The sequence below is a fragment of the Mobula hypostoma genome, chromosome 6 (assembly GCF_963921235.1).
Source record: "Mobula hypostoma chromosome 6, sMobHyp1.1, whole genome shotgun sequence".
Lineage (NCBI taxonomy): Eukaryota > Metazoa > Chordata > Chondrichthyes > Myliobatiformes > Myliobatidae > Mobula > Mobula hypostoma.
The window spans coordinates 6,838,097-6,860,809 of NC_086102.1; the positions used below are offsets into that span (position 1 = coordinate 6,838,097).

General features: G+C 46.8%; 1 protein-coding gene across 10 annotated transcripts in view; it reads right to left on the reverse strand.

Moving 5' to 3' along the window:
* The window catches only part of robo1 (roundabout, axon guidance receptor, homolog 1 (Drosophila)), a 708,427-nt gene that overhangs the window by 40,768 nt on the left and 644,946 nt on the right, over window positions 1–22,713 (reverse strand). For 8 of the 10 annotated variants that reach the window (XM_063050245.1, XM_063050241.1, XM_063050247.1 and 5 more), the window contains 5 exons: window positions 16,038–16,064; window positions 12,364–12,406; window positions 11,179–11,330; window positions 7,635–7,970; window positions 4,853–4,963 (listed from right to left, as the gene is read on the reverse strand). In XM_063050245.1, the coding sequence (XP_062906315.1) occupies window positions 4,853–4,963; window positions 7,635–7,970; window positions 11,179–11,330; window positions 12,364–12,406; window positions 16,038–16,064 (669 nt within the window). The remainder of the gene's footprint in view (window positions 1–4,852; window positions 4,964–7,634; window positions 7,971–11,178; window positions 11,331–12,363; window positions 12,407–16,037; window positions 16,065–22,713) is intronic. The other 2 variants (XM_063050243.1, XM_063050242.1) reach the window with 1 other exon arrangement.

Sequence of the window (22,713 nt, forward strand, 5' to 3'; positions counted from 1 at the left end):
TTTGTCATTCACATTTGCATACAGAATCTTGTCCTGTAGCTTTGCTCTGTACTCCGCCTTCCTCCATTCATGGACCATGAAGCTAATGAGACTATTTTTGTTACTGACTTTGGTCAGGAAGCTCCTCACCATCCTCACCAGTCTCTTCACCCCCTAGAGATCTTTCACTATTCTTGATTAGAGTTCTCCTTGTATGTGTCGAACACAACATCTATTCTGCTACTCTGACTGCCTTCCCTCAGAGCCATACCCAGAATTGTTGTGGCAACGTCTCTGAAAGTAACTTGATCACCTTTCACTCTTTGGACCAAGTTCATTCCATCAACCACTGTAGCAGAGTTTCCTAGGAGTTGCTCTTTGACTGCTACATTTTTCTGCAAGGTTGTGGCTAAAGTAGCTTTATTTGTCTCTCTCAGCAATCCTTCTGATGTGGACAGGGCCCAGGGCAATGGTCCAAGGGGATGAGAAAGGATATCCTCCATACCTAGACTGCGCCCTTGTGCCATCACTATGATGCGTCCAAACAAAGACCCGTCTGCTTTCAAGATGATCGCCTTCCCATTTGATTTCACTTTTCTCTTCTTACACATATCACTGAATGTTTTCAGCTTGTTAGTTTTCATTAGGTCATGGAATTTTTTTGCTGGTGGGTCTTTCTCTAGTCTCATCCTTGAAGGTTGCATAGGATTGCTCACCAATCTCACATGCCTTCATCAGGTCGGAGGCAATGTCCTTGGGAGCTGCCTTTGCCGTAGAGATGCTAATGAGGTCCCACTTCTTTGCAAATGGGTTGACCCATTCGTGTATGAGGCTAACCACTGCTAAAACTGCTTCCTCATCTTTCTGGATTCTTGGCTGCTGTAGCTCCACATGACAAAGCTCTGATTTGTTGCCTTGCACCAGCTCCCTTAACTGTCCCAGGAATGCACTGTGGTGCTCAGCTGTTATGTAGTAATGTTTGATAGCTCCAGCATTCAGGCTGAACTGTGATGTGCCTCCAGGAGTCTGTGTGTCTTTGTTCACTGTGGCTTCAATAGCCTGGTCCACAGGGATCTGCCCAAAGGGGTTGTTTACTAGACAGCTGCACTGAGAATTGGCCTGTCTTGAATGCCTCATACACAGAAGGATTCTTCTCTGAGAGGTTCATCATCTGAGCAAAGTAAGGGGACAGGTACCTGGCATAATTCATCTTATCATAGGCAAAGCACCAAGGAATCATGGTTCTTATCGCATGGAGGAGCAACTCCCAGTCCCTCTCACGAGAGGCACACAGAAACCCAAGTACTCCGCTCTCTGCCACGTCAATGTATGAGATCCAGAATGCGGATAGCTCTCCGTTGTTGTGAGGGAGGTGTTCCGTCGGTCCACACGGTTATCAGCTCAGCTAAGAGTGGACTTTGCAGCAGATTGTTCAACTTCTGTTGGTTCAAGTCATTGGCCATGTCGTTCACATGGTCGAAGAATGATTTGATCATCCCACTCCTCTCTGGAACGCTGTCCTCAACCCACAGTGTGAACTCTGCCCATGCGAGTCTCATCAGTGCTTCATAGATGTACTTGTGGACCCTGATAGCACGATTGTAGTGTTTACCATCATGGTGCAGCCAGTCAGGATGCTCTCAATTGTGTCACTGTAGAAAGTTCTTAAGATTTGGGGGCCCACACCAAACTTCTTCAAATGTTTGAGGTGAAAGAGGCGCTGTTGTGCCTTTTTCACCACACAGTCAGTATGTACAGACCACGTGAGATCCTCGGTAATGTTTATGCCGAGGAACTTAAAGCTGTTCACCCTCTCAACCCCAGATCCATTGATGTCAATTGGGGTTAGCCTGTCTCCATTCCTCCTGTAGTCCACAACCAGCTCCTTTGTTTTTGCAACATTGAGGAAGAGGTTGTTTTCTTGACGCTACTGTGTCAGGGCGAGGATTTCCTCTCTGTAGGCTGCCTCATTATTATTTGAGATTAGGCCAATCAATGTAGTATCTTAGTAAATTCATTAGCAGTTTGGAGCTGTGGCTGGCGACACAGTTATAGGTGTACAGAGAGTAAAGGAGGGGGCTTAGGACACAGCCCTGAGGGGTACATGTGTTGAGGGTCAGAGGGGCAGAGGTGAGGGACCTCACTTTTACCACATGCTGGCTATCTGACAGGAAGTCCAGGATCCACCTACATAAGGCAGAGTGAAGGCCGAGGTACACGGCAGTACATAATCATAAAAACTCTACATTACAGTAGGAAATATATATTAAATTAAACAATTAATGCAAAAAGAGAGATAAAAAGCAGTGAGGTGGTGTTCATGGGTTCATGGACTATTCGTAAATCTGATGGCAGAGGGGAAGAAGCTGTTCTGGATTTGTTGAGTGTGTATCTTCAGGCTCTTGTACCTCCTCCTTGATGGTAGCAATGAAAAGAGAACATCTCCTGGGTCCTTAATGATGAATGCTGTCTTTTTGAGGCATCGCTCATTGAAGATGTCCTGGATGCTGGGGAGGCTGGTGCCCGGGATGGAGCTGACTGAATTTGCAATTTTCTGCAGCTTTTTCTGATCCTGTGTAGTGCACTCCCCCAGCCCCAATACCAGACTGTGATACAGCCAGTTAGAATGCTCTCCACGGTATATCTGTAGAAATCTGTGTCTTTGGTGTCATACCAAATCTCAAACTCCTCATGAAATATAGCTGTTGTTGTGTCTTCTTTGTAACTGCATCAATATGTTGGGCGCAGGATAGTTCCTCAGAGATGTCAACACCCACGAACTTGAAACCGCTCACCCTTTCCACTTCTGATCCGTCGATGAGGACCGGTGTGTGTTCTCTTGTCTTACTCTTTCTGAAGTCCACAATCAGCTCTTTGGTCTTACTGACATTGAGTTCAAGATTGTCGCCGTGACACCTCTCAACTGAAGATGGAATAGCATTATGGCTGCTTTGAAGATTTGTACCAGACTGGATTCGAAGTGGCTGAGAGGTGATTGAAGATTTTCAACCTCTGAGCAGGATAAATAGATTAAATGTGGAGAGAAGTATGAACCATGAACAGAATTGGAAACGGTTTATTATTGTCAGATGTACTGAGGTTCTGTGAAAAAATTGTCTTGCATAATGTTCATACAGATCATATTAATGTAAGATATTAAATAGAGAACGTAACATAGCTGAGTTAGCAGCTTCGACTAGTTTCCTCTCTGCCATAAAGTGGTTTGGAACATAGGAACCTGAATAGGTCATTCAGCCCATCGAGACTGCTCCAATGATTGGTCTGGCCATGGACTCAACTCCTCCTTCCTGCCTTTTGGGGAGACAATCCCTTAATGGGGAGAAGCAGCAGAATGGGGTTGGGAGGGAAAATAAATCAGCCATGATCAAACTCAAAGCTCAAAGTTCAAAATAATTTATTATCAAATTATATACATGTCACCATACAGAATCCCGAGATTTCTTTTCATCTGGGCATACTCTAAATCCATGAACCATAACAGAATCAATGAAAGGCCGCACCCACCAGGTAGGACAAACAACCGATGTGGAAAAGTCAACAAATTGTTCAAATATAGAAGATAAAAGAAATACATCCAGGTACAAAATAGACCACAGAAAACTACACAAGGTATGAACTCACGTACACCCTGTACATCCCCCACTACAGATACCCCCAGTGCAGAGCAATTGAAGTGGTGTCCCGCACCACCCTGCAGGTAGATATCTGGCAATAACCACTCCCCAAGATGTCCAGGCAAAAACCTTCTCCTCCAGCCCCCTCTCTACCAGTTCTCTCTCTCTCCTTCAGTCCCCCTCCCTCCCATCCAGTCCCCCCCCTCCCCTCCAACCTTTCCTCTATCCCCTCGAGCCCTTCTTCTCTCCCTTCCAACCCCTCCTCTCTCTCTCTCCAGCCACCCCCACCTTTTCTCACTCCTCCTGTAACCCCTTCTGTCTTCCAGCCCCTATCGCTCCTGCAGCACCCCCTCTCTCACCCCCACCAGACCCCCCTTCTCCGTGGATTGTCACCTTGTCGCAGTGGAGAAGCTTGTGTGGTCCTGGGATCCCAAGAGCAATGCTGTCCGGAGTTATGCTCCTGGTAGGGTCACGCATGGCGGTAAGGTCGAGGGTGAGGTCCCTGACAAAGAACAATCCAACCAAGACCTCAACGGTGGAACAGGCGGATGAAGTTACTTCCAACTCAACGGCTGTGAAGGCGGATGAAGGCTGCAACAAATCCATCAGCTCCAATCGTCGTGGTTTCCATGCCATTGGAATCAGCTGGTTGATTTGTGAAGTATCGTGTGCTTCTTGGAGTGCAACATCAAGTACACGTTAAACAAATACACACACAGGCACCTTCGCTCTGTGAGCCACTTCTTCAGAACGAAGACCATCATCCTCGACCTCAAGGGATAGCCACGACGACCAGACCCCCACTCTCTCCATGCCAGGTGCCCCTTTCTCTCCTACAGCCACCCTCCCTCTCTCCTCCAGACCCCTCACTTTCCTCCAGCAGCCCCTCTCTCCCTGCCAGGCCAAACAGCCTAAGTCTGCCCCTAGGCCACACGGTCCAAATAATCACACACACAGGCAGGCCTCCAAACCCAGGAGAGGCTGCCTCCAGGCCTTCCGTCCTTGGCCCTGGACTCTCAGAGAAGCAGGCATCAAACCCCCAACCTCCAGTCCCTGGTACGGACTCACAGACTCTTAGTGAGTTTTGCCCCTGTACCACATTCTCACTCAACAGTTACGAGCCTGCTTGCTGTTGATCAGAATCTCTCAAGTCTACAACTTTCCTCCTTCAAATCCGTCCGACAGCCCACGCCCACGGCTTCTCCAGAGAATCTAGCTAAGGCCAGTTGGTTACTAACCAGATGTGTTACTGCCTCTGTCCGAACTGTTGTAGGACCCTCCTGTCCCATGGTCGCTCGACTGGTTGTAAGGGATTGTAGGAACGCCGCTTGTCTCAACAAGTCGATAATCTGAAAGCAAACAGATCAGATCAGGGTGAACCCGGGAATGAAAGGGTTAACACACGAGGACCATTTGAAGGCTTTGGGTCTGTATTTGCAGGAATTTAGAGAAATGGGGGGGGGGAGGGGATCTCACTGAAACCTATCAAATATTGAAAGGCCTACACTGAGTAGAAGGGAGCGGACGTTTCCAATTGTGAGGATGTCCAGGACCAGAGGGCACAGCCTCAGAACAGAGGCACGTCTGTTTGGAACAGAGATAAGGAGGAATTTCTTTAGCCAGAGGGTGCTGAAAGTGTGAAATTCATTGCCACAGACAGCTGTGCAGTCCAGGTCATTGGGTATATTTGAAGCGGAGGTTGAAAGGTTCTAGCTTAGTAGGGGTGTCAAAGGCTACGGGGAGAAGGCAGGAGAATGAGAATGAGGTTGGAAGGGATAACAGTTAAGATGGAATGGTGGAGCATGATTCGATGGTCTGAATGGCCTAATTATACTCCTATGTTTTGTGGTCAACTGAGGTCCCCCTCTACTTTGGCATCTGGCAGTTAGGAAAGGTTTTTGTTGTCCCAGAGCAGGGACAGTTAGATACAGAGTGAAACTCCCTCTACACTGTCCCATCACACACTCCCGGGGCCGGGACAGTTAGATACAGAGTGAAACTCCCTCTACACTGTCCCATCACACACTCCCGGGGCCGGGACAGCACAGGTTAAATACAGAGTGAAACTCCCTCTACACTGTCCCATCACACACTCCCGTGGCCGGGACAGTTAAATACAGAGTGAAACTCCCTCTACACTGTCCCATCACACACTCCCGGGGCCGGGACAGCACAGGTTAAATACAGAGTGAAACTCCCTCTACACTGTCCCATCACACACTCCCGAGGCCGGGACAGTTAAATACAGAGTGAAACTCCCTCTACACTGTCCCATCACACACTCCCGGGGCCGGGACAGCACAGGTTAAATACAGAGTGAAACTCCCTCTACACTGTCCCATCACACACTCCCGGGGCCGGGACAGTAAGATACAGAGTGAAACTCCCTCTACACTGTCCCATCACACACTCCCGGGGCTGGGACAGCACAGGTTAAATACAGAGTGAAACTCCCTCTACACTGTCCCATCACACACTCCCGGGGCCGGGACAGTTAAATACAGAGTGAAACTCCCTCTACACTGTCCCATCACACACTCCCGGGGCCGGGACAGCACAGGTTAAATACAGAGTGAAACTCCCTCTACACTGTCCCATCACACACTCCCGAGGCCGGGACAGTTAAATACAGAGTGAAACTCCCTCTACACTGTCCCATCACACACTCCCGGGGCCGGGACAGCACAGGTTAAATACAGAGTGAAACTCCCTCTGCACTGTCCCATCACACACTCCCGGGGCCGGGACAGTTAGATACAGAGTGAAACTCCCTCTACACTGTCCCATCACATACTCCCGGGGCCGGGACAGCACAGGTTAAATACAGAGTGAAACTCCCTCTACACTGTCCCATCACACACTCCCGGGGCCGGGACAGCACAGGTTAAATACAGAGTGAAACTCCCTCTACACTGTCCCATCACACACTCCCGGGGCCGGGACAGTTAGATACAGAGTGAAACTCCCTCTACACTGTCCCATCACACACTCCCGGGGCCGGGACAGTTAGATACAGAGTGAAGCTCCCTCTACACTGTCCCATCACACACTCCCGGGGCCGGGACAGTTAGATACAGAGTGAAACTCCCTCTACACTGTCCCATCACACACTCCCGAGGCCGGGACAGTTAGATACAGAGTGAAACTCCCTCTACACTGTCCCATCACACACTCCCGAGGCCGGGACAGTTAGATACAGAGTGAAACTCCCTCTACACTGTCCCATCACACACTCCCAGGGCAGGGACAGCACAGGTTAAATACAGAGTGAAACTCCCTCTACACTGTCCCATCACACACTCCCAGGACAGGGACAGTTAGATACAGAGCGAGGCTCCCTCTACACTGTCCCATCATGCACTCCCAGGGCAGGGACAGCTAGATACAGAGCGAGGCTCCCTCTACACTGTCCCATCACGCACTCCCGGGGCAGGGACAGTTAGATACAGAGCGAGGCTCCCTCTACGCTGTCCCATCATGCACTCCCAGGGCAGGGACAGCTAGATACAGAGTGAAGCTCCCTCTATACTGTCCCATCACACACTCCCAGGACAGGGACAGTTAGATACAGAGTGAAGCTCCCTCTACACTGTCCCATCACACACTCCCAGGACAGGGACAGTTAGATACAGAGTGAAGCTCCCTCTGCACTGTCCCGTCACACACTCCCAGGGCAGGGACAGTTAGATACAGAGTGAAGCTCCCTCTACACCGTCCCATCACACACTCCCAGGGCAGGGACAGTTAGATACAGAGTGAAGCTCCCTTCACACTATCCCATCACACACTCCCAGGGCAGGGACAGTTAGATACAGAGTGAAGCTCCCTCTACACTGTCCCATCACACACTCCCAGGACAGGGACAGTTAGATACAGAGTGAAGCTCCCTTCACACAAGGGGTTCACTACCAGGGATCCCTAGACGCCTCAGTTAAGCGTAAGGCTCCATGGCATAAAGTGGTTGGGAACTCCAACTGTACACTGTCTCTCCAATTCTGCTCCAATGTTTTATGATCTTACCCTTGTTGAGTTTGTTCTGTTCCATGATGTTGTACTGTAAGGGAGATATGTCCTGCTTGCTCTGGAGGGCTTGTTTCCAGTGCTTGTCATTCATGTCCATGCCACTGCTGTTCATGTTGTTCCCCAGGGTGGTCTGGATGAGTTGCGTGGTGGCGTACGGGGTGGGCTGTGCCGTCTGGTTCACGCACCGGCCCTCCTTCAGGTTGGGGCTGTTGAAGGTCTTCATTTCATTCATCTTATTGCTGAGGTCCATGTCACCATAAACTGCCGTCTCGGGGAGCATCAGGTTACTCTGCTTGTTATCCAGCTGGTTGTTGTAGTTGGCGATGCAGTCAGCTGGCCAGAGGGAGATGGAGGGAACCAGAGTGAGATTTAGAGAATCAGAATCAGGGTAATATCAGTGGGAAATCTGTTGTTCTGCAGCAGCAATACATTGCAATACATAATAATAAAAAATAGATCCATGTATTGAGTGCAGAAGTTGGGATGTTATGTTGAGCTTCCATAGGATATTGGTGAGGTCTAATTTGGAGTACTCTGTGCAGTTCTGGTCATCTACCTAAAGGAAAGATATCAATAATTGAAAAAATACAGGGAATATTTACAAGCATGTTGTCAGTATTTGAAGACGTGAGTTATAGGGAAAGGTTGAATAAGTTAGAACTTTATTCCCTGGGGCGCAGGAGAATGAGGGGAGATTTGATAAAACAATGAGGAGCACAGATAGCGTCAATATATAGGAGCAAGTAGTCGATCTCCACTGAGGTTGAATGAGACTAAATCTAAAGGTCATAGGTTAAGGGTGAAAGGTGAAAATGTTAAGGGGGAATTCTTCACTCAGACAGTAGTGTGAGTGTGGAATGAGCTGCCAGCAGAAGTGGTGGATGCAGGTTTGAACTCAACATTTTACAGAAGTTTTGATAGGTACAAGGACAGAAGGGGTGGGAGGGCTTTAAACCGGGCAGGTAGATGGGACAGGATAGAATAATACATGGTATGGACTAGATGAGCCAAAAGGCCTCTTTCTGTGCTATAGTGTTCTGTGTGTCGATGGGTCTGTACTGTACTGTGGTGTTCTGTGTGTCGATGGGTCTGTACTGTACGGTGGTGTTCTGTGTGTCGGGGGGTCTGTACTGTACTGTGGTGTTCTGTGTGTCGATGGGTCTGTACTGTACTGTGGTGTTCTGTGTGTCGAGGGGTCTGTACTGTACGGTGGTGTTCTGTGTGTCGATGGGTCTGTACTGTACGGTGGCGTTCTGTGTGTCGATGGGTCTGTACTGTACGGTGGCGTTCTGTGTGTCGATGGGTCTGTACTGTACGGTGGTGTTCTGTGTGTCGATGGGTCTGTACTGTACGGTGATGTTCTGTGTGTCGATGGGTCTGTACTGTACTGTGGTGTTCTGTGTGTCGATGGGTCTGTACTGTACGGTGGTGTTCTGTCTGTCGATGGGTCTGTACTGTACTGTGGTGTTCTGTGTGTCGAGGGGTCTGTACTGTACTGTGGTGTTCTGTGTGTCGATGGGTCTGTACTGTACTGTGGTGTTCTGTGTGTCAATGGGTCTGTACTGTACTGTGGTGTTCTGTGTGTCGAGGGGTCTGTACTGTACTGTGGTGTTCTGTGTGTCGATGGGTCTGTACTGTACGGTGGTGTTCTGTGTGTCGATGGGTCTGTACTGTACTGTGGTGTTCTGTGTGTCGATGGGTCTGTACTGTACTGTGGTGTTCTGTGTGTCGGGGGGTCTGTACTGTACTGTGGTGTTCTGTGTGTCGATGGGTCTGTACTGTACTGTGGTGTTCTGTGTGTCGATGGGTCTGTACTGTACGGTGGTGTTCTGTGTGTCGAGGGGTCTGTACTGTACTGTGGTGTTCTGTGTGTCGGGGGGTCTGTACTGTACTGTGGTGTTCTGTGTGTCGATGGGTCTGTACTGTACTGTGGTGTTCTGTGTGTCGAGGGGTCTGTACTGTACTGTGGTGTTCTGTGTGCCGATGGGTCTGTACTGTACTGTGGTGTTCTGTGTGTCGATGGGTCTGTACTGTACTGTGGTGTTCTGTGTGTCGATGGGTCTGTACTGTACTGTGGTGTTCTGTGTGTCGAGGGGTCTGTACTGTACTGTGGTGTTCTGTGTGTCGGGGGGTCTGTACTGTACTGTGGTGTTGTGTGTCGATGGGTCTGTACTGTACTGTGGTGTTCTGTGTGTCGAGGGGTCTGTACTGTACTGTGGTGTTCTGTGTGTCGATGGGTCTGTACTGTACTGTGGTGTTCTGTGTGTCGAGGGGTCTGTACTGTACGGTGGTGTTCTGTGTGTCGATGGGTCTGTACTGTACTGTGGTGTTCTGTGTGTCGATGGGTCTGTACTGTACGGTGGTGTTCTGTGACTCTCAGGGCCCATATTCTGCTGTACTGTCCAATATTGCACGAACTGAGCAAGTCATTTCTTTGTTTCGAGATATTACACCGAGCAGGCTGTTATGGTCCTTTGAGCCACCCCACCCAGCAACCACCGTCAAATCCAATTTTACCCGAACCTAATCACAGGGCATTTTACAATGACCAATTAACTTCTCCAGTCTGTCCTTATATCTACGGTGGGAAGTGAACAGTCGACAGTTTGGGCTGTGACCCCTCATCAGTACTGGGAGGAGTGGAGGGAAACAGCCTGAAAGGAAGGCTGGTGGAAGAACACGAATATCTTCCGCTGCCTCTCCAATGCAATCACATCTTTCTGACAGAGTGCCAAGCAGAACTGCACACAGCACTCCAGCTGTAGCTCTGCTTCCAGACATGTATTGACCAAGTCAAGATCATAAGACCATGAGACACAGGAGCAGAATTGCGACCATTCAGACCATCGAACCTACTCTGCATTTCATCAATTCCTTCTCAACCCCATTCTCCTGTCTTCTCCCCATAACCTTTCACACCTTGTCTCATCAGTAACCTATCAACTTCTGCCTAACTGCACAGTGACCTGACCTCCTCAGCCGCCTTTCAGCATTCGATAGGTTTCAATGAGATCCACCAGTGTTATTAGTGGGATTGGTTTAAAGATGCCCTAAAACACAGCATACCATGAAATTTCCCAACTCATTCCCATGGCATCCCATGAGTCTCACCTCCTGTAGAGGCTATGACTCTTGAAAGGCCTAAACTGAGTGGATGTGGAAAGATGTTTCCGATAGCAGATGAGTCTCGGACCGGAGGGCACAACCTCAGAGGAACCTCTTTCACCATGGGGTGGAATTCATTGCCACAGGCAGCTGTGGAGACCAAGTCATTGAGTATTTTTAAAGCAGAGCTTGTTAGGTTCTTGATTAGTCAGAGTGTCAAAGGTTACAAGGAGAAGGCAGGAGAATGGGTTTAAGGGGATAATAAATCGGCCATGATGGAATGGCGGATCAGACTCAATATGCCTAATGGCCTAATTCTGCTCCTATGCCTTATGGTCATTAAACTCCAGCCCATTGAGAAAGCTGGAAGAGGGGCCACCACGTGCATTAAATTCCTGCTCATTAGCAAAGAGCATGGGCACTGAGAGAACCACACCTGGCCGGCTGTAGGTGGTAAGGTTGCTGTCGCTGTTGCCGTGTGTGGAGGTACAGCAGTTGATGCTACAGTCGTTGTGTTCGGTTCCTGTGTTGGGCCACGTGTCTGCCAACCACGGCTGGTTCGAATCTCCAATGTTTAGCAAACCTGGTCTGGTGCAGAGCACAAATAAAATGAGACATAGTTTAACAGAAGTATTAGAGATCAATGTGTTTAAGTGCTTTGGTCTTGGTCAGTGAGTCTGACACAACACACACAAAATCCTGGGGGCACAGAGCACATCATGCAGCATCAATGGAGAGGAATAAATAGCCTGTGTTTTGGACTGATACTCTTCATCAGGACAGGAAAGGAAGGGGGAAGAACCCAGAGTGCGAAGATGGGGGTAAGTGGGGAGGAGTACAAAATGGCAGGTGATGTGAGAGGGAAGGTGGGTGGAGGTGATGGGGGAGATGAGAGAAGCTGGGAGAAATTAGGTGGAAGAGGTAAAGGGCTGGAGCAGATGAAATCTGATTGGAGAGGACAGTGGACTAGAGGAAGTGGAGAGAGAAGATGGGTAGGTCATGAGGAAGAGAGACCGATATTCTGGGCCAATATCCTTCATCAGGACTGGAAAGGAAGCAGGCAGAATCTCGAATAAGAAGGTGTGGAAGGGTGAGAGATGACTTGATAGATGTGTACAAAATGATAAGAAGCACAGATCAAAAGTACAGCTGAAAATCTTTTTCCCAGGGCAGGAATGGCTAATACAAGGGAGCATAATTTTAAGGCGATTGGTAGAAAGTATAGGGCAGGGTGTCAGAGGTAAGTTTTTACCACAGAGAATTTTAAGTGCTTGGAATGTGCTGCCAAGGATGATGATTGAGACAAAAACATTATGGACATATAAGAAAACCTTAGAATGGGCAGGGATGAGGGAAGGAGGGGTTAGATTGATCTTTTACCAGGTCAAAAGGTCAGCACAACATTGTGGGCTGAAGGGCCTGTGTTGTGCTGTAATGTTCTGTGTACATTTGTCAGATGTGCAATTTAATTATACGATGGGAACTCGTTTGTATGTGTGGGTGTCCGTAAGTCACACATTCTCAGCCTGGGGCAGCTGAGAACCCCCCAGTTGAGTGAAACCTGAAGCTCTGACCAAGGCGTACTGGGTTCTAATAGTCTCATCCCCAGACAGCTGCTTACCTCGCTCCGCTGCTCACGGTCTCTCCCCCTCTCTGATAAGCCACTGCAATTAACCACAAATATTTCTTGTTACATATCACCCAGCAGGCCACTCGACACATAGACGCAAATTCCCTATCCCTCAAACTCCCAGTCGTTCCTCCCCCATGATATTTCCCTCACAATAGCTTTCAGGAAATTTATGCCCCCCTACCATTCCCTTACCTTGTCATGGTGGGGACAGTTTACTAATTCTCCCAAATACTTCCCACATGGTCCAAGCGGATTCTGGGGACAAGCAGTCTTATTCCTTATCAGCAACCTCTCTGGGGTAGTCATATGGAACTATATGCATTGCCGGTGATCAGCACCTGACGTCCTAAAGCCTATCTGCCATCTACAAGGCATGTCGGAATGTGGAAGAGTTTAGCTCAGTACAGGACCTACGGGCCAAGATGTTGTGCCGAACTTGTAACCTCCTCTAAGTTCAATCTAACCCTTCCCTCACAAATTTTTTGTCATCCATGTGTCTATCTAAGTCAAATGTCTGGCACAATTAACACCCCTGCAGGGCGTTCCATACACCCACCACTCTCTGTGTAAAGTCACCTCTCATCCTTCATTCCAAAGTGAGAAGCCTTTGCTCTCTCAACCTTTCCTCATTAAGACCTGCTCTCTAATCCAGGCATCCTCCTATAATGAGGTGACCAGAACAGAACTGCACACTTGTTGCTAAGTGTCTTCCAGTCAAAACTACTCTCACAGAGCACAGATGGAACGTTGACCATTGAACGTAGAACAGTACAGTATGTGCACAACTCTGAGCCTGTACACTTTTGGAACGTGTGAGGAAACTGGAGCAGCTGGAAGAAGCCCATGCAGTTATGAAGAGAATGCATAAACTCTTTATGGAGAGTGGTGGGAACTGAGCCCCAGTTGTGATCATCGGTGCTGAAAATCATTATAGAACATAGAACATTACAGCACAGGCCCTTTGGCCCATGATATTGAGCCGATCTTTTAACTCCTTCGAGATTAACCTAACCTTTCCTTCCTATGTAGCTCTCCATTTTTCTATCAGTCCAAGAGTTTTATGGAATTTAACCACCCGACTAATGAAGGTTAAACGCCTCATAGCTTCTTAACCACCCTATCAACTTGCACGGCAATTTTGAGGGATCTATAGACTTAGACCCAGGTTCCCTCTGTTTCTCTGCTAATAATCCTGCCATTAACCTTGCACTCTGAACTGAAAGTTCAATCTTTCAGAATGAATCACTTCACACTTTTCTCAGTTGAACTCCATCTGCCACTTCTCTGCCCAGCTCCGCATCCTCAATGTCCCTTTGTAACCTGTGTTGTCCACTACATTATCCACAATACCACCAACCTAACTAATCTGCAAACTTACTAACCTGCTCTTGGTAAAGGGGTGTGGGGGATGTCAGAGGCAGGTCTTTTACACAGAGGGTGGAATGATCTGCCAAGGATGGTGGATGAGTCAGATATATTAGGGGGATATAAGAGACTTTTAGATAGGCAAATTGATGAATGAAAAATGTGGTAGGGAAGAGTTAGGTTGATTTTAGGATAAAAGAATAATCCAAAGGTTAGATAGAGTAGGATAAAATGTTGGCACATCATTGACCATAGGACCTGTACTGTGAGACACTGTTCTATGTTGTATTTTTCCTACAGTGAAAGGCCTCGGATCAATGTCCTCTTGTTGTCCGTTTTTTTTTAAATTTCAGGTTTTCAGCATCTGCACTATTTAGCTCCTTGTTACAACACTGTAATTAATGCCCCTTCCTCGCTCAGTTTTGGCCTCAAAAAAGCGGCATCCATCATTAAGGGCCACCATCACCCAGGACATGCCCACTTCTCATTGCTACCAACAAGGAGGAGATACAGGAGACTGAAGACACACACTCAATGTTTCAGGAACAGCTTCTTCCCCTTCACCATCAGATTTGTGAATGGCCAATAAACTCATGAAAACTATCTCAATGTTTTTTTCCTCCCTTTTTGCACTGCTACTTTTGTTTAATTTTCTTTTTTTATATATACAGTACTTATTATAATTGATAGTTCTTATTACTACGTATTGCAGTGCTACAGAACAACAAATTTCAAATCAAATACCAGTGACAATAGGCCTGATTTTGATTCTAAAATGCCCACATTCTTGTTATCCAGTCACCCCTGGTCTCCATCTCCTTGCATCTCCACACTCCTTGTCCTTCACAACATCTATTATGCCCTGTATCTCTTTGCTACCTCTGAAATAAAGTCCATTGCTGCGAAACTTTACTCCATTTCTCTAAGGACACGTTTCTCTCTCATCGAGAACATGTTGTTTCATGTCAGATATCAAACATATTTTCTTTTGCTTTCTGATGTATCCTCAATAAATTACTCATTAGGCTAAAACAGTAACATTTCTCTCAAAATCCCTTCAATAAAAGACCTTTACTTATTTACAGACGTAGCACAGAACAGGTTCTTCCTGGCTGGACAAACCACGCTACCCAACACCTCACCTATTTAACACTAACATTTACAATGAGCAATTAATACACTAACTGTTACGTCTTTGGACTGTGGAAGGAAACCCACATGGTTCACGGGGAGAATGTAGAAACTGCTTACAGACGGTTCCAGATTTGAACTCCAAACTCTTGTCACCTTGAGCTCTAATCTCATTGCGCTGTTGTGTTACCATGGTGCCCGGTATCCAATGATCACCATCACAGAAGAACGCAGAGACAGGGGCAGAGCACACTGAAACAGTAGCAATGCAGTGGACAAATGCAAAGGTTCAAACTGCAGTTCTTTTGGAAAATTGGGATGGAGAAAATGTCCTTCTTCTGTGCTGCCTGATTCCAATAGCAGGCTATTCAGTCCCTGAGTGTCCTTCAAAAACACAGAGATGGAGAAACACCAAAATTCCAAGTGCTTTGGTACGTCACCAAAGACTGGCAAATATCTACAGATGTACCATGGAGGGCATTCTGACTGGTTTCATTGCCATCTGGTATGGAGGGGTCAATGCACAGGATTGGAACAAGCTGCATTGTTGTAAACGCAGCCTGATCCATCATGGGCACTGGTCTCCCCAGCATCTAGGGCATTTTCAAAAGGCGATGCTTCAAGAAGGTGGCAATCATTATTAAAGACCTCCACCACCCAGGGCATGCCATTTTCCCATTACTACCCTCAGGGAGGAGGCACAGGAGTCTGAGGACACACACTCAGCGTTACAGGTACAGCTTCTTCCCCTCCCCTCCACCATCAGATTTCTGAATGGTCTATGAACCCATGTACTTTTTTTTCTCTCTTTTGGCATGACCTATTTATTTATTATTGTAACTTGTAGTATATTTTATGTATTAGAATATACTGCTGTCACAAACAACATATTTCACGATATACTGTATGCCAATAACGATAAACTTAATTCTGATCTATTTGACCAAGCTCGCATGATGGAAGTAAAGGTTCAGAGTCAACTAAGACCCACCAATATTTCTGATGCATCATCACCGTGCTTTGGGTAACTGGAGCAAGGGTGTGACTATGAGACTGATCTTGCTCAAAAGCATGGGGTGCGTCCTCAGACTCGGGGGGGTGGGGGCCGGAGGGGAAGTCACAAAAACCATAGTGCATGCAGGAAGGAAGCACACAGGGATATTTACCTGTTGGTGTAAAGGTGAAAGAAGGGACTGAAAGAAAGAAGCAAAAGAGAGGTTATCAGACAGCAGAGAGCAAGGAGAACAGACCCACAAATCGCTGGCTGTAAGATCAGTTACCAAAACAACCCTGTCAGCTTTGTCCATGTCTCCTTGAGAGCAAACTTATTCACCCTGAGTTCAAAGTAAATTTATTATCAAAGTACATGTATGTCACCATATACAACCCTGAGGTTCATTTTCCTGTCGGCATTCACAGTAAGTTAAAAAGAAACACAATAGAATCAATGAAAGTACATAAAGACAAAGTATATAAGACAACAAACTGTGCAAATACAAAGAGAAAGAAAAAAATAAAATAAAATTATTTACTATTTGTATTTTATTTTTCTCTTTCTCTTGAATAATACCAAGAACATGAGATGAAGAGTCCTTGAATATTAGTCCATTGATTGTAGGAACAGTTCAGTGATGGGACAAGTGAAGTTGAGTGAAGTTAATCCCTCTGGTTCAAAAGCCTGATAGTTGAGGAGTAAAAACTGTTTCTGAACCTGTAGATTTGGGGCCCAAGGCTCCTGTATCTCCTTCCATATAAAGACCTAAGGGTGGTCTGTGTATGGAAAAATCTGCCAGAGGGAAGTGGTTGAGGAAGGTACATTAACAATATTCACCAGATACTTGAGACAGGTACATCAACAGGTTTAGAGGGTGGTCAGATGGAACTAGCTCAGATGGAAATCTTGGCCAGCAAGGTCCAACTTCCATTCTGTGTAACTTAGTGACCTTCCCTCTCCTCTACCTCCCTTACCATCCTTCACCCAATGAAGCCACATAGAACTTTGTGACTCTTCCTCTCCGCTCCAGCTACCTCCCTCCTCACCCTTCTCCCAATGAAGCCACAATTGTTCTGCAATGATTTCAAACGTCCAAGGTTCCACTGACTTGCTTTATTTTGCCCCATGCCCTTTCATGAACTAATGGCTTGTGGCCCAGTACATGGACGATACGAAGATAGGTAGAGGGGCAGGTAACGTCGAGGAAGCAGGGAGTCTGCAGAAGGACTTGGACAGATGTAGGAAGTCTATGTTTGTGCATGTTGGTAGAAGGAAGAGAGATGCTGCCTGGACTAGAGGGCATGTCTTACAAAGATAAGTTGAGTGGGCTAGGGTTTTCTCTTTGGAGGGAAGGAGGATAACAGGTGACATGACAGAGGTGTACAATATAATAAGAGGCATAGATACAGCGGACAGCTAGACACTTTTTCCCAAGAATGGAAATGGCTAACATAAGGGGGCCGTAATTTTGAGGCGATTGGTGGGAAGTATCGGGGGAATACAATTGGTAAGTTTTTTACACACAGAGTGGTGGGTGCATGGAATACCCTTCCAAGGGTGGTGGTACAGGCAGAAACATTAAGGCGTTTAAGAGACTCTTAAGAGAGGTACACGGACGCTAGGAAAATGGAGGACTGTGTGGGTGGGAATGATTAGATTGATCTTAGAGTAGGTTAAAAGGTCAGCACAACATTGTGGGCCAAAGGGCCTGTACTGTGCAGTGACGTTCTATGTTTTACATTTCTGATCTGGAAGGGTATGTGCCAAATGCAGGGAAATGGGACCAGCTCAGCAAGGCACCTATGCTAGCATGGGCAAGATGGGTAGAAAGGCTTACTCCTACAGTAAACCTTCATAAAATCTGAGGTGGTTGAGTGGTGTCGCAACAACAACCTTGCACCTAACGTCAATTAGACCAAGGAATTGTTTGTGGACTTTCGGAAAGGGGAGTTGAGGGATCACACACCAGCCCTTGTTGAGGGATCAGCAGTGGAAAGGATGAGCAGTTTCAAGTTCCTGGGGGTCAACATCTCTGAGGATCTATCCTGGGTCTAACATTTTCAAGGAATTACATAGAAGGCACGTCAGCGGCTGTATTTCATTAAGTGTTTCAGAAGACTTAGCACGTCACCAACCACCCCAGCAAATTTCTGCAGATGCACAATGGAGAGCATTCAGAGTGGTTGCATCACCATTTGATATGGAGGGGCCAATGCACAGGACCGGAAAATTCTACAGAGGATTGTAAACTCTGCCAGCTCCATCATGGGCACTAGCCTTCCCCAGAATCCAGGACACCTTCAAAATGCGATGCCTCAAAAAGCTGACATTCTCCATCACCCAGGATGTGCCCTCTTCTCACTGCCGCCATCATGGAGGAGGCACAGGAGCCTGAGGACACTCTCTGCTTTTCAGAAACATTTCTTCCTCTCTGCCGTTAGATTGGTTTTGATTCTGTATCATAAAGAGAGCTGCAGGGTAATTCAAGGACAGAAGTACAAAGCCCTATGCAAATGGCCAGTAAAACAAACCTTCCTGTGACAACCTACACCTATCCATTTGACCCACTTACATGGATGGGAGGGGTGTAGGGGTCTATGGTTTGAGGCTGGGAGGAGTCAATGTACCATGTGTTTATGGAGCGTGAGAGGTTGCAGCCCCTAATTGAATATTTGATGGCGCTGCCCTTCAGCGCTGCGCTGCTGTGCCCGGGTGTCCTCGGAGAAGGAGCCTGTGGTCCCAATGAGTACAGTGAGGGAGATCTGAGAACGGTGCCCCCTCCCAGGGAATTGGGTGCTTTGTAGATGATTGTAACCATATTTTAATTTGAAATGGTATATACTTTTGTAAATTCCTGATCATCGTGTGTATTAGTGGCTGAAAAAGCTTCTGTCGTTTTATACAAATAAATGGTCCAGGTGTGGGTCAGTGGGACTAGGTAGCATAGCAGTTTGGCATGGACTAGATAGGCTGAAGGGTCTGTTTCTGTGCTGTAGTACTCTGTGACTCTGTGACTATTCCCCATGCCCCATACCAGCTGTTTAATGTCACAGTGTGATTCTAACCCAACCCTGCCACACCATCGATAGTGGCTCAGTCTCCCGAGCACCCTGGCCTTTCTCTGTTGTCTCCCATGGCCAGGAGCCCAGTTTGATTCTCCAACTGAGCTGAGAGGCCGCAGACCTCATTAACCAGCTCCCTTTGTTAGCCGTCCTCCAAGCCCCCTCTCAGAGCGTGACAGCGTATTTATCAAAAGAAACAACAAAACAGTAACCATAGTTACACGATTTCCAGGAGGACAGGGAAAGCAGAACGCACTAAAGAATTCTAAACCGTGGTGGGGGTTGGAGGCGAGAGACAAAGAGATTGCCCTGCACAGGTAAGAGTGGGAAACAATTAACAATGTATCTGCAAATAGAGAGACTGGAGCAGTCAGCTCCAGGGAATGGAAAAGCCACAAAGAGTGGTGAGTATAGCCCAGTCCATCACAGCAAAAAAACCCTCTCCCAATGAGCATATCTGGAAGGAGCACTGTTGCAAGAAAGTAGCATCCATCATTAAGAAACCCCACCATCCTGGCAACGCTCTCTTCTTGCTGCTGCCATCAGGAAGGAGGTACTGGAGCCTCAGGTTCCACACCAGCAGGTTCAGGAACAGTTATTACCCCTTAAACATCAGGCTCCTGAACCAGCGTGGATAATTACACACACATCAACACTGAACTGATTCCACAATCTACAGACTCACTTTCCAGGACTCTGCAATTCACATTTTCAATATTATTTACAACTCTACAATTCTTCAATCATCTTTTCAATATTATTTATTACTTATTTACTATTTTTTTGTATAGAACATAGAATAGTACAGCACAGTACAGGCCCTTCGGCCCACAATGTTGTGCCAACCCTCAAACCCTGCCTCCCATATAAGCCCTCACCTTAAATTCCTCCATATATCTGTCTAGTAGTCTCTTAAATTTCACTAGTGTGTCTGCCTCCACCACTGACTCAGGCAGTGTATTCAACGCACCAACCACTCTCTGAGTAAAAAACCTTCCTCTAATATCCCCCTTGAACTTCCCACCCCTTACCTTAAAGCCATGTCCTCTTGTATTGAGCAGTGGTGCCCTGGGGAAGAGGCGCTGGCTATCCACTCTATCTATTCCTCTTAATATCTTGTACACCTCTATCATGTCTCCTCTCATCCTCCTTCTCTCCAAAGAGTAAAACCCTAGCTCCCTTAATCTCTGATCATATTTCCACAGTTTGTCTTCTTTTGCACATTGGTTGTTTGTCAGTCTTTGTATGTAGTTTTTCAATGATTCTATTGTGTTTCTTTGTATTTACTGTAAATGCTTGCAAGAAAATGAATCTCATGGTAGTATACAGTAATGTATATGTACTTTGAACATTGTGGACCAGCAGTGTGAGGCTCCTGATCTCAGGTGACACTGAGCAGAGTGAGAGGAGGTAAAGGTTCACAGGAAAGCAGGACGAATCTCCACCGGCTGGCCTGCACTCCGACAACGGGCCTAGGCAGGTCACTCACTCAGGTGTGGGTCCAGTTACACAAATGAAGAGCCTTGATTATTCTGGCTATTTTATCGAGGCAGTGATAAGCTGCCTATCATTGGGAACTGCTTCCTTCTTCCTTCGTGTTCAAATCTATCCTAACCTATGTCTATAAGGCAGCATCCATCATTAAGGATCTTCACCACCCAGGTCACGCCCCCTTCTCATTGCTACCATCAGGGAAGAGGTAGAAGAGCCTGAAGACCCACACTCACTGTTTTAGGAACAGCTTCTTTCTCTCCACCATCAGATTTCTGAATGGACATTGAACCCATGAACACCACCTCAGTATTTATTGTCCTTTTGCATTACTTTTTAAAAATTATTTCTTATAACATATAGTAATTTTAGTCTTTCACACTTTACCACAAAACAACAGAATACACAACATACAGTAGTATGTCTGTGATAATAAACCTGATTCTGATCCCCTCTCAGCCTCTTTTACTCCAAACAAGATGTTAGAGGAACCCAACAGGTCAGCCAGCTTCTGTGGAGAGAATTAGACAGTCGAGGTTCTCAATTCCTCTTGACTGCAAGATATAGGGGAGGCAGGCAGCATAAAGAGGTGGAAGGAGGACGTGGAGCAAGATTTTCCACTCTAGGTCTCCTTAAATGAGAGGTTTAGATAGAGTGAAATGGAATAATTCAATTATTTTTTCCCACAGCTGGAAACAACAACTGGATGCCAAAGTGTTAAGTTTAGATACAAAAGACAGAATTGAAACTTAAAAGACAACTTTCGATTCACAAAGAGAAATCAATATGTGGAATGGGCTGCCAGAGGAAATGATTCAGGCAGATACACTAACAAACTTTTTTTTATAGGTCACAAGCCAACTGCCACCAAATGAGGTGATCTGGGTTGGGACTTTGCTGGCATCGACCAGTTGGGCCAAAGCGGCTGTTTCCATGGTGTATTACTCTGATCATCAATGGGGCTCAGAGGGATAATAAATCAAACATGATGGCATGGCAGGAAGACCTGATGGGCTGAATGGCTGGATTCTGCTCCTTTGTCTTATGTTCTTGTGTCTATGAGTCAGGGGGTGGAGCGCAAACAGAAGGAACTGAAGCTCGTACTGTGCACAGCATTGTCACAATCCTCATGGGGAATTGCAGAGTGTGGTTCTTGATCCCATCTCCATACACCACCCCAGGGGGTGCAAGGAACGTCGTCCAATAGGAGGTTACAATTACACATACATACAATCAGTCACATGCATATGGACATTTCGAGGCAATCACACACACAGAGACTCAGAGAAAAACGTGCACATGGGTGTGTGCACACAGACAGACACACACACACACACACACACACACACACACACACACACACACAAAGACACTCTCTAAGACAGGGGTCCCCAACCTTTTTTGCACTGCGGACCGGTTTAATATTGACAATATTCTTGCAGACCAGCCGACCGGGGGTGGTGGGGGGGTGGGGGCGGGGGGGGTTGGTGTTCAAGTAGGGTTAAACTCACCTCAACATGTATTTTATGGTTAGTTTGCCAACTTTCTCACTCCCAAATAAGGGACAAAAGTAGCAGTCAAATCCCAGGACACTTTACCCCAGGAAAGCCTACCATAACCATGAAGCAATGCGCGGGCACCTGTGTGCGCACGCACATATGTGCCGATTTTTTTCCCCACAAATTGGTTTTGCCTTCATCTTCCCGTCTACACTGTACATACATTATTTCTACTTTATATAGGCTGTGTATTTATCATATCATCTTGCTTTTACTATATGTTAGTGTTATTTATTTTCGGTTTTATGTTTTATTTGGTATGATTTGGTAGGTTATTTTTTGGGTCTGGGAATGCTCAAAAAATTTTCCCATATAAATTAATGGTAATTGCTTCTTCGCTTTACGCCATTTTGGCATGAAAGGTTTCATAGGAACGCTCTACCTTAGCAGGGGAAATACGGGACAAACCAATTTAGCCCAATATACGGGATGTCCCGGCAAATACAGGACAGTTGGCAACCCTATGTTCAAGTTCAACAGTGCGTGACAGGGAATGAGGAAAGGTGCAGCTGACTCATATCGTTTCCTTGCGGCCCGGTAGCGCATGCTTTGCGGCCCGGTGGTTGGGGATCGCTGGTCTAAAATGCACACTCATCAACACACACTTTCTTTCTTTCTCTCCCAGACATGCATACTCTCTTTCTCCCACAGTCTCTACAACACTCACACACAGACACACACACACTCACTCACCAGAGGCTGTGCACATGCTGTGGCCTCAGCATGTGATTGTCAA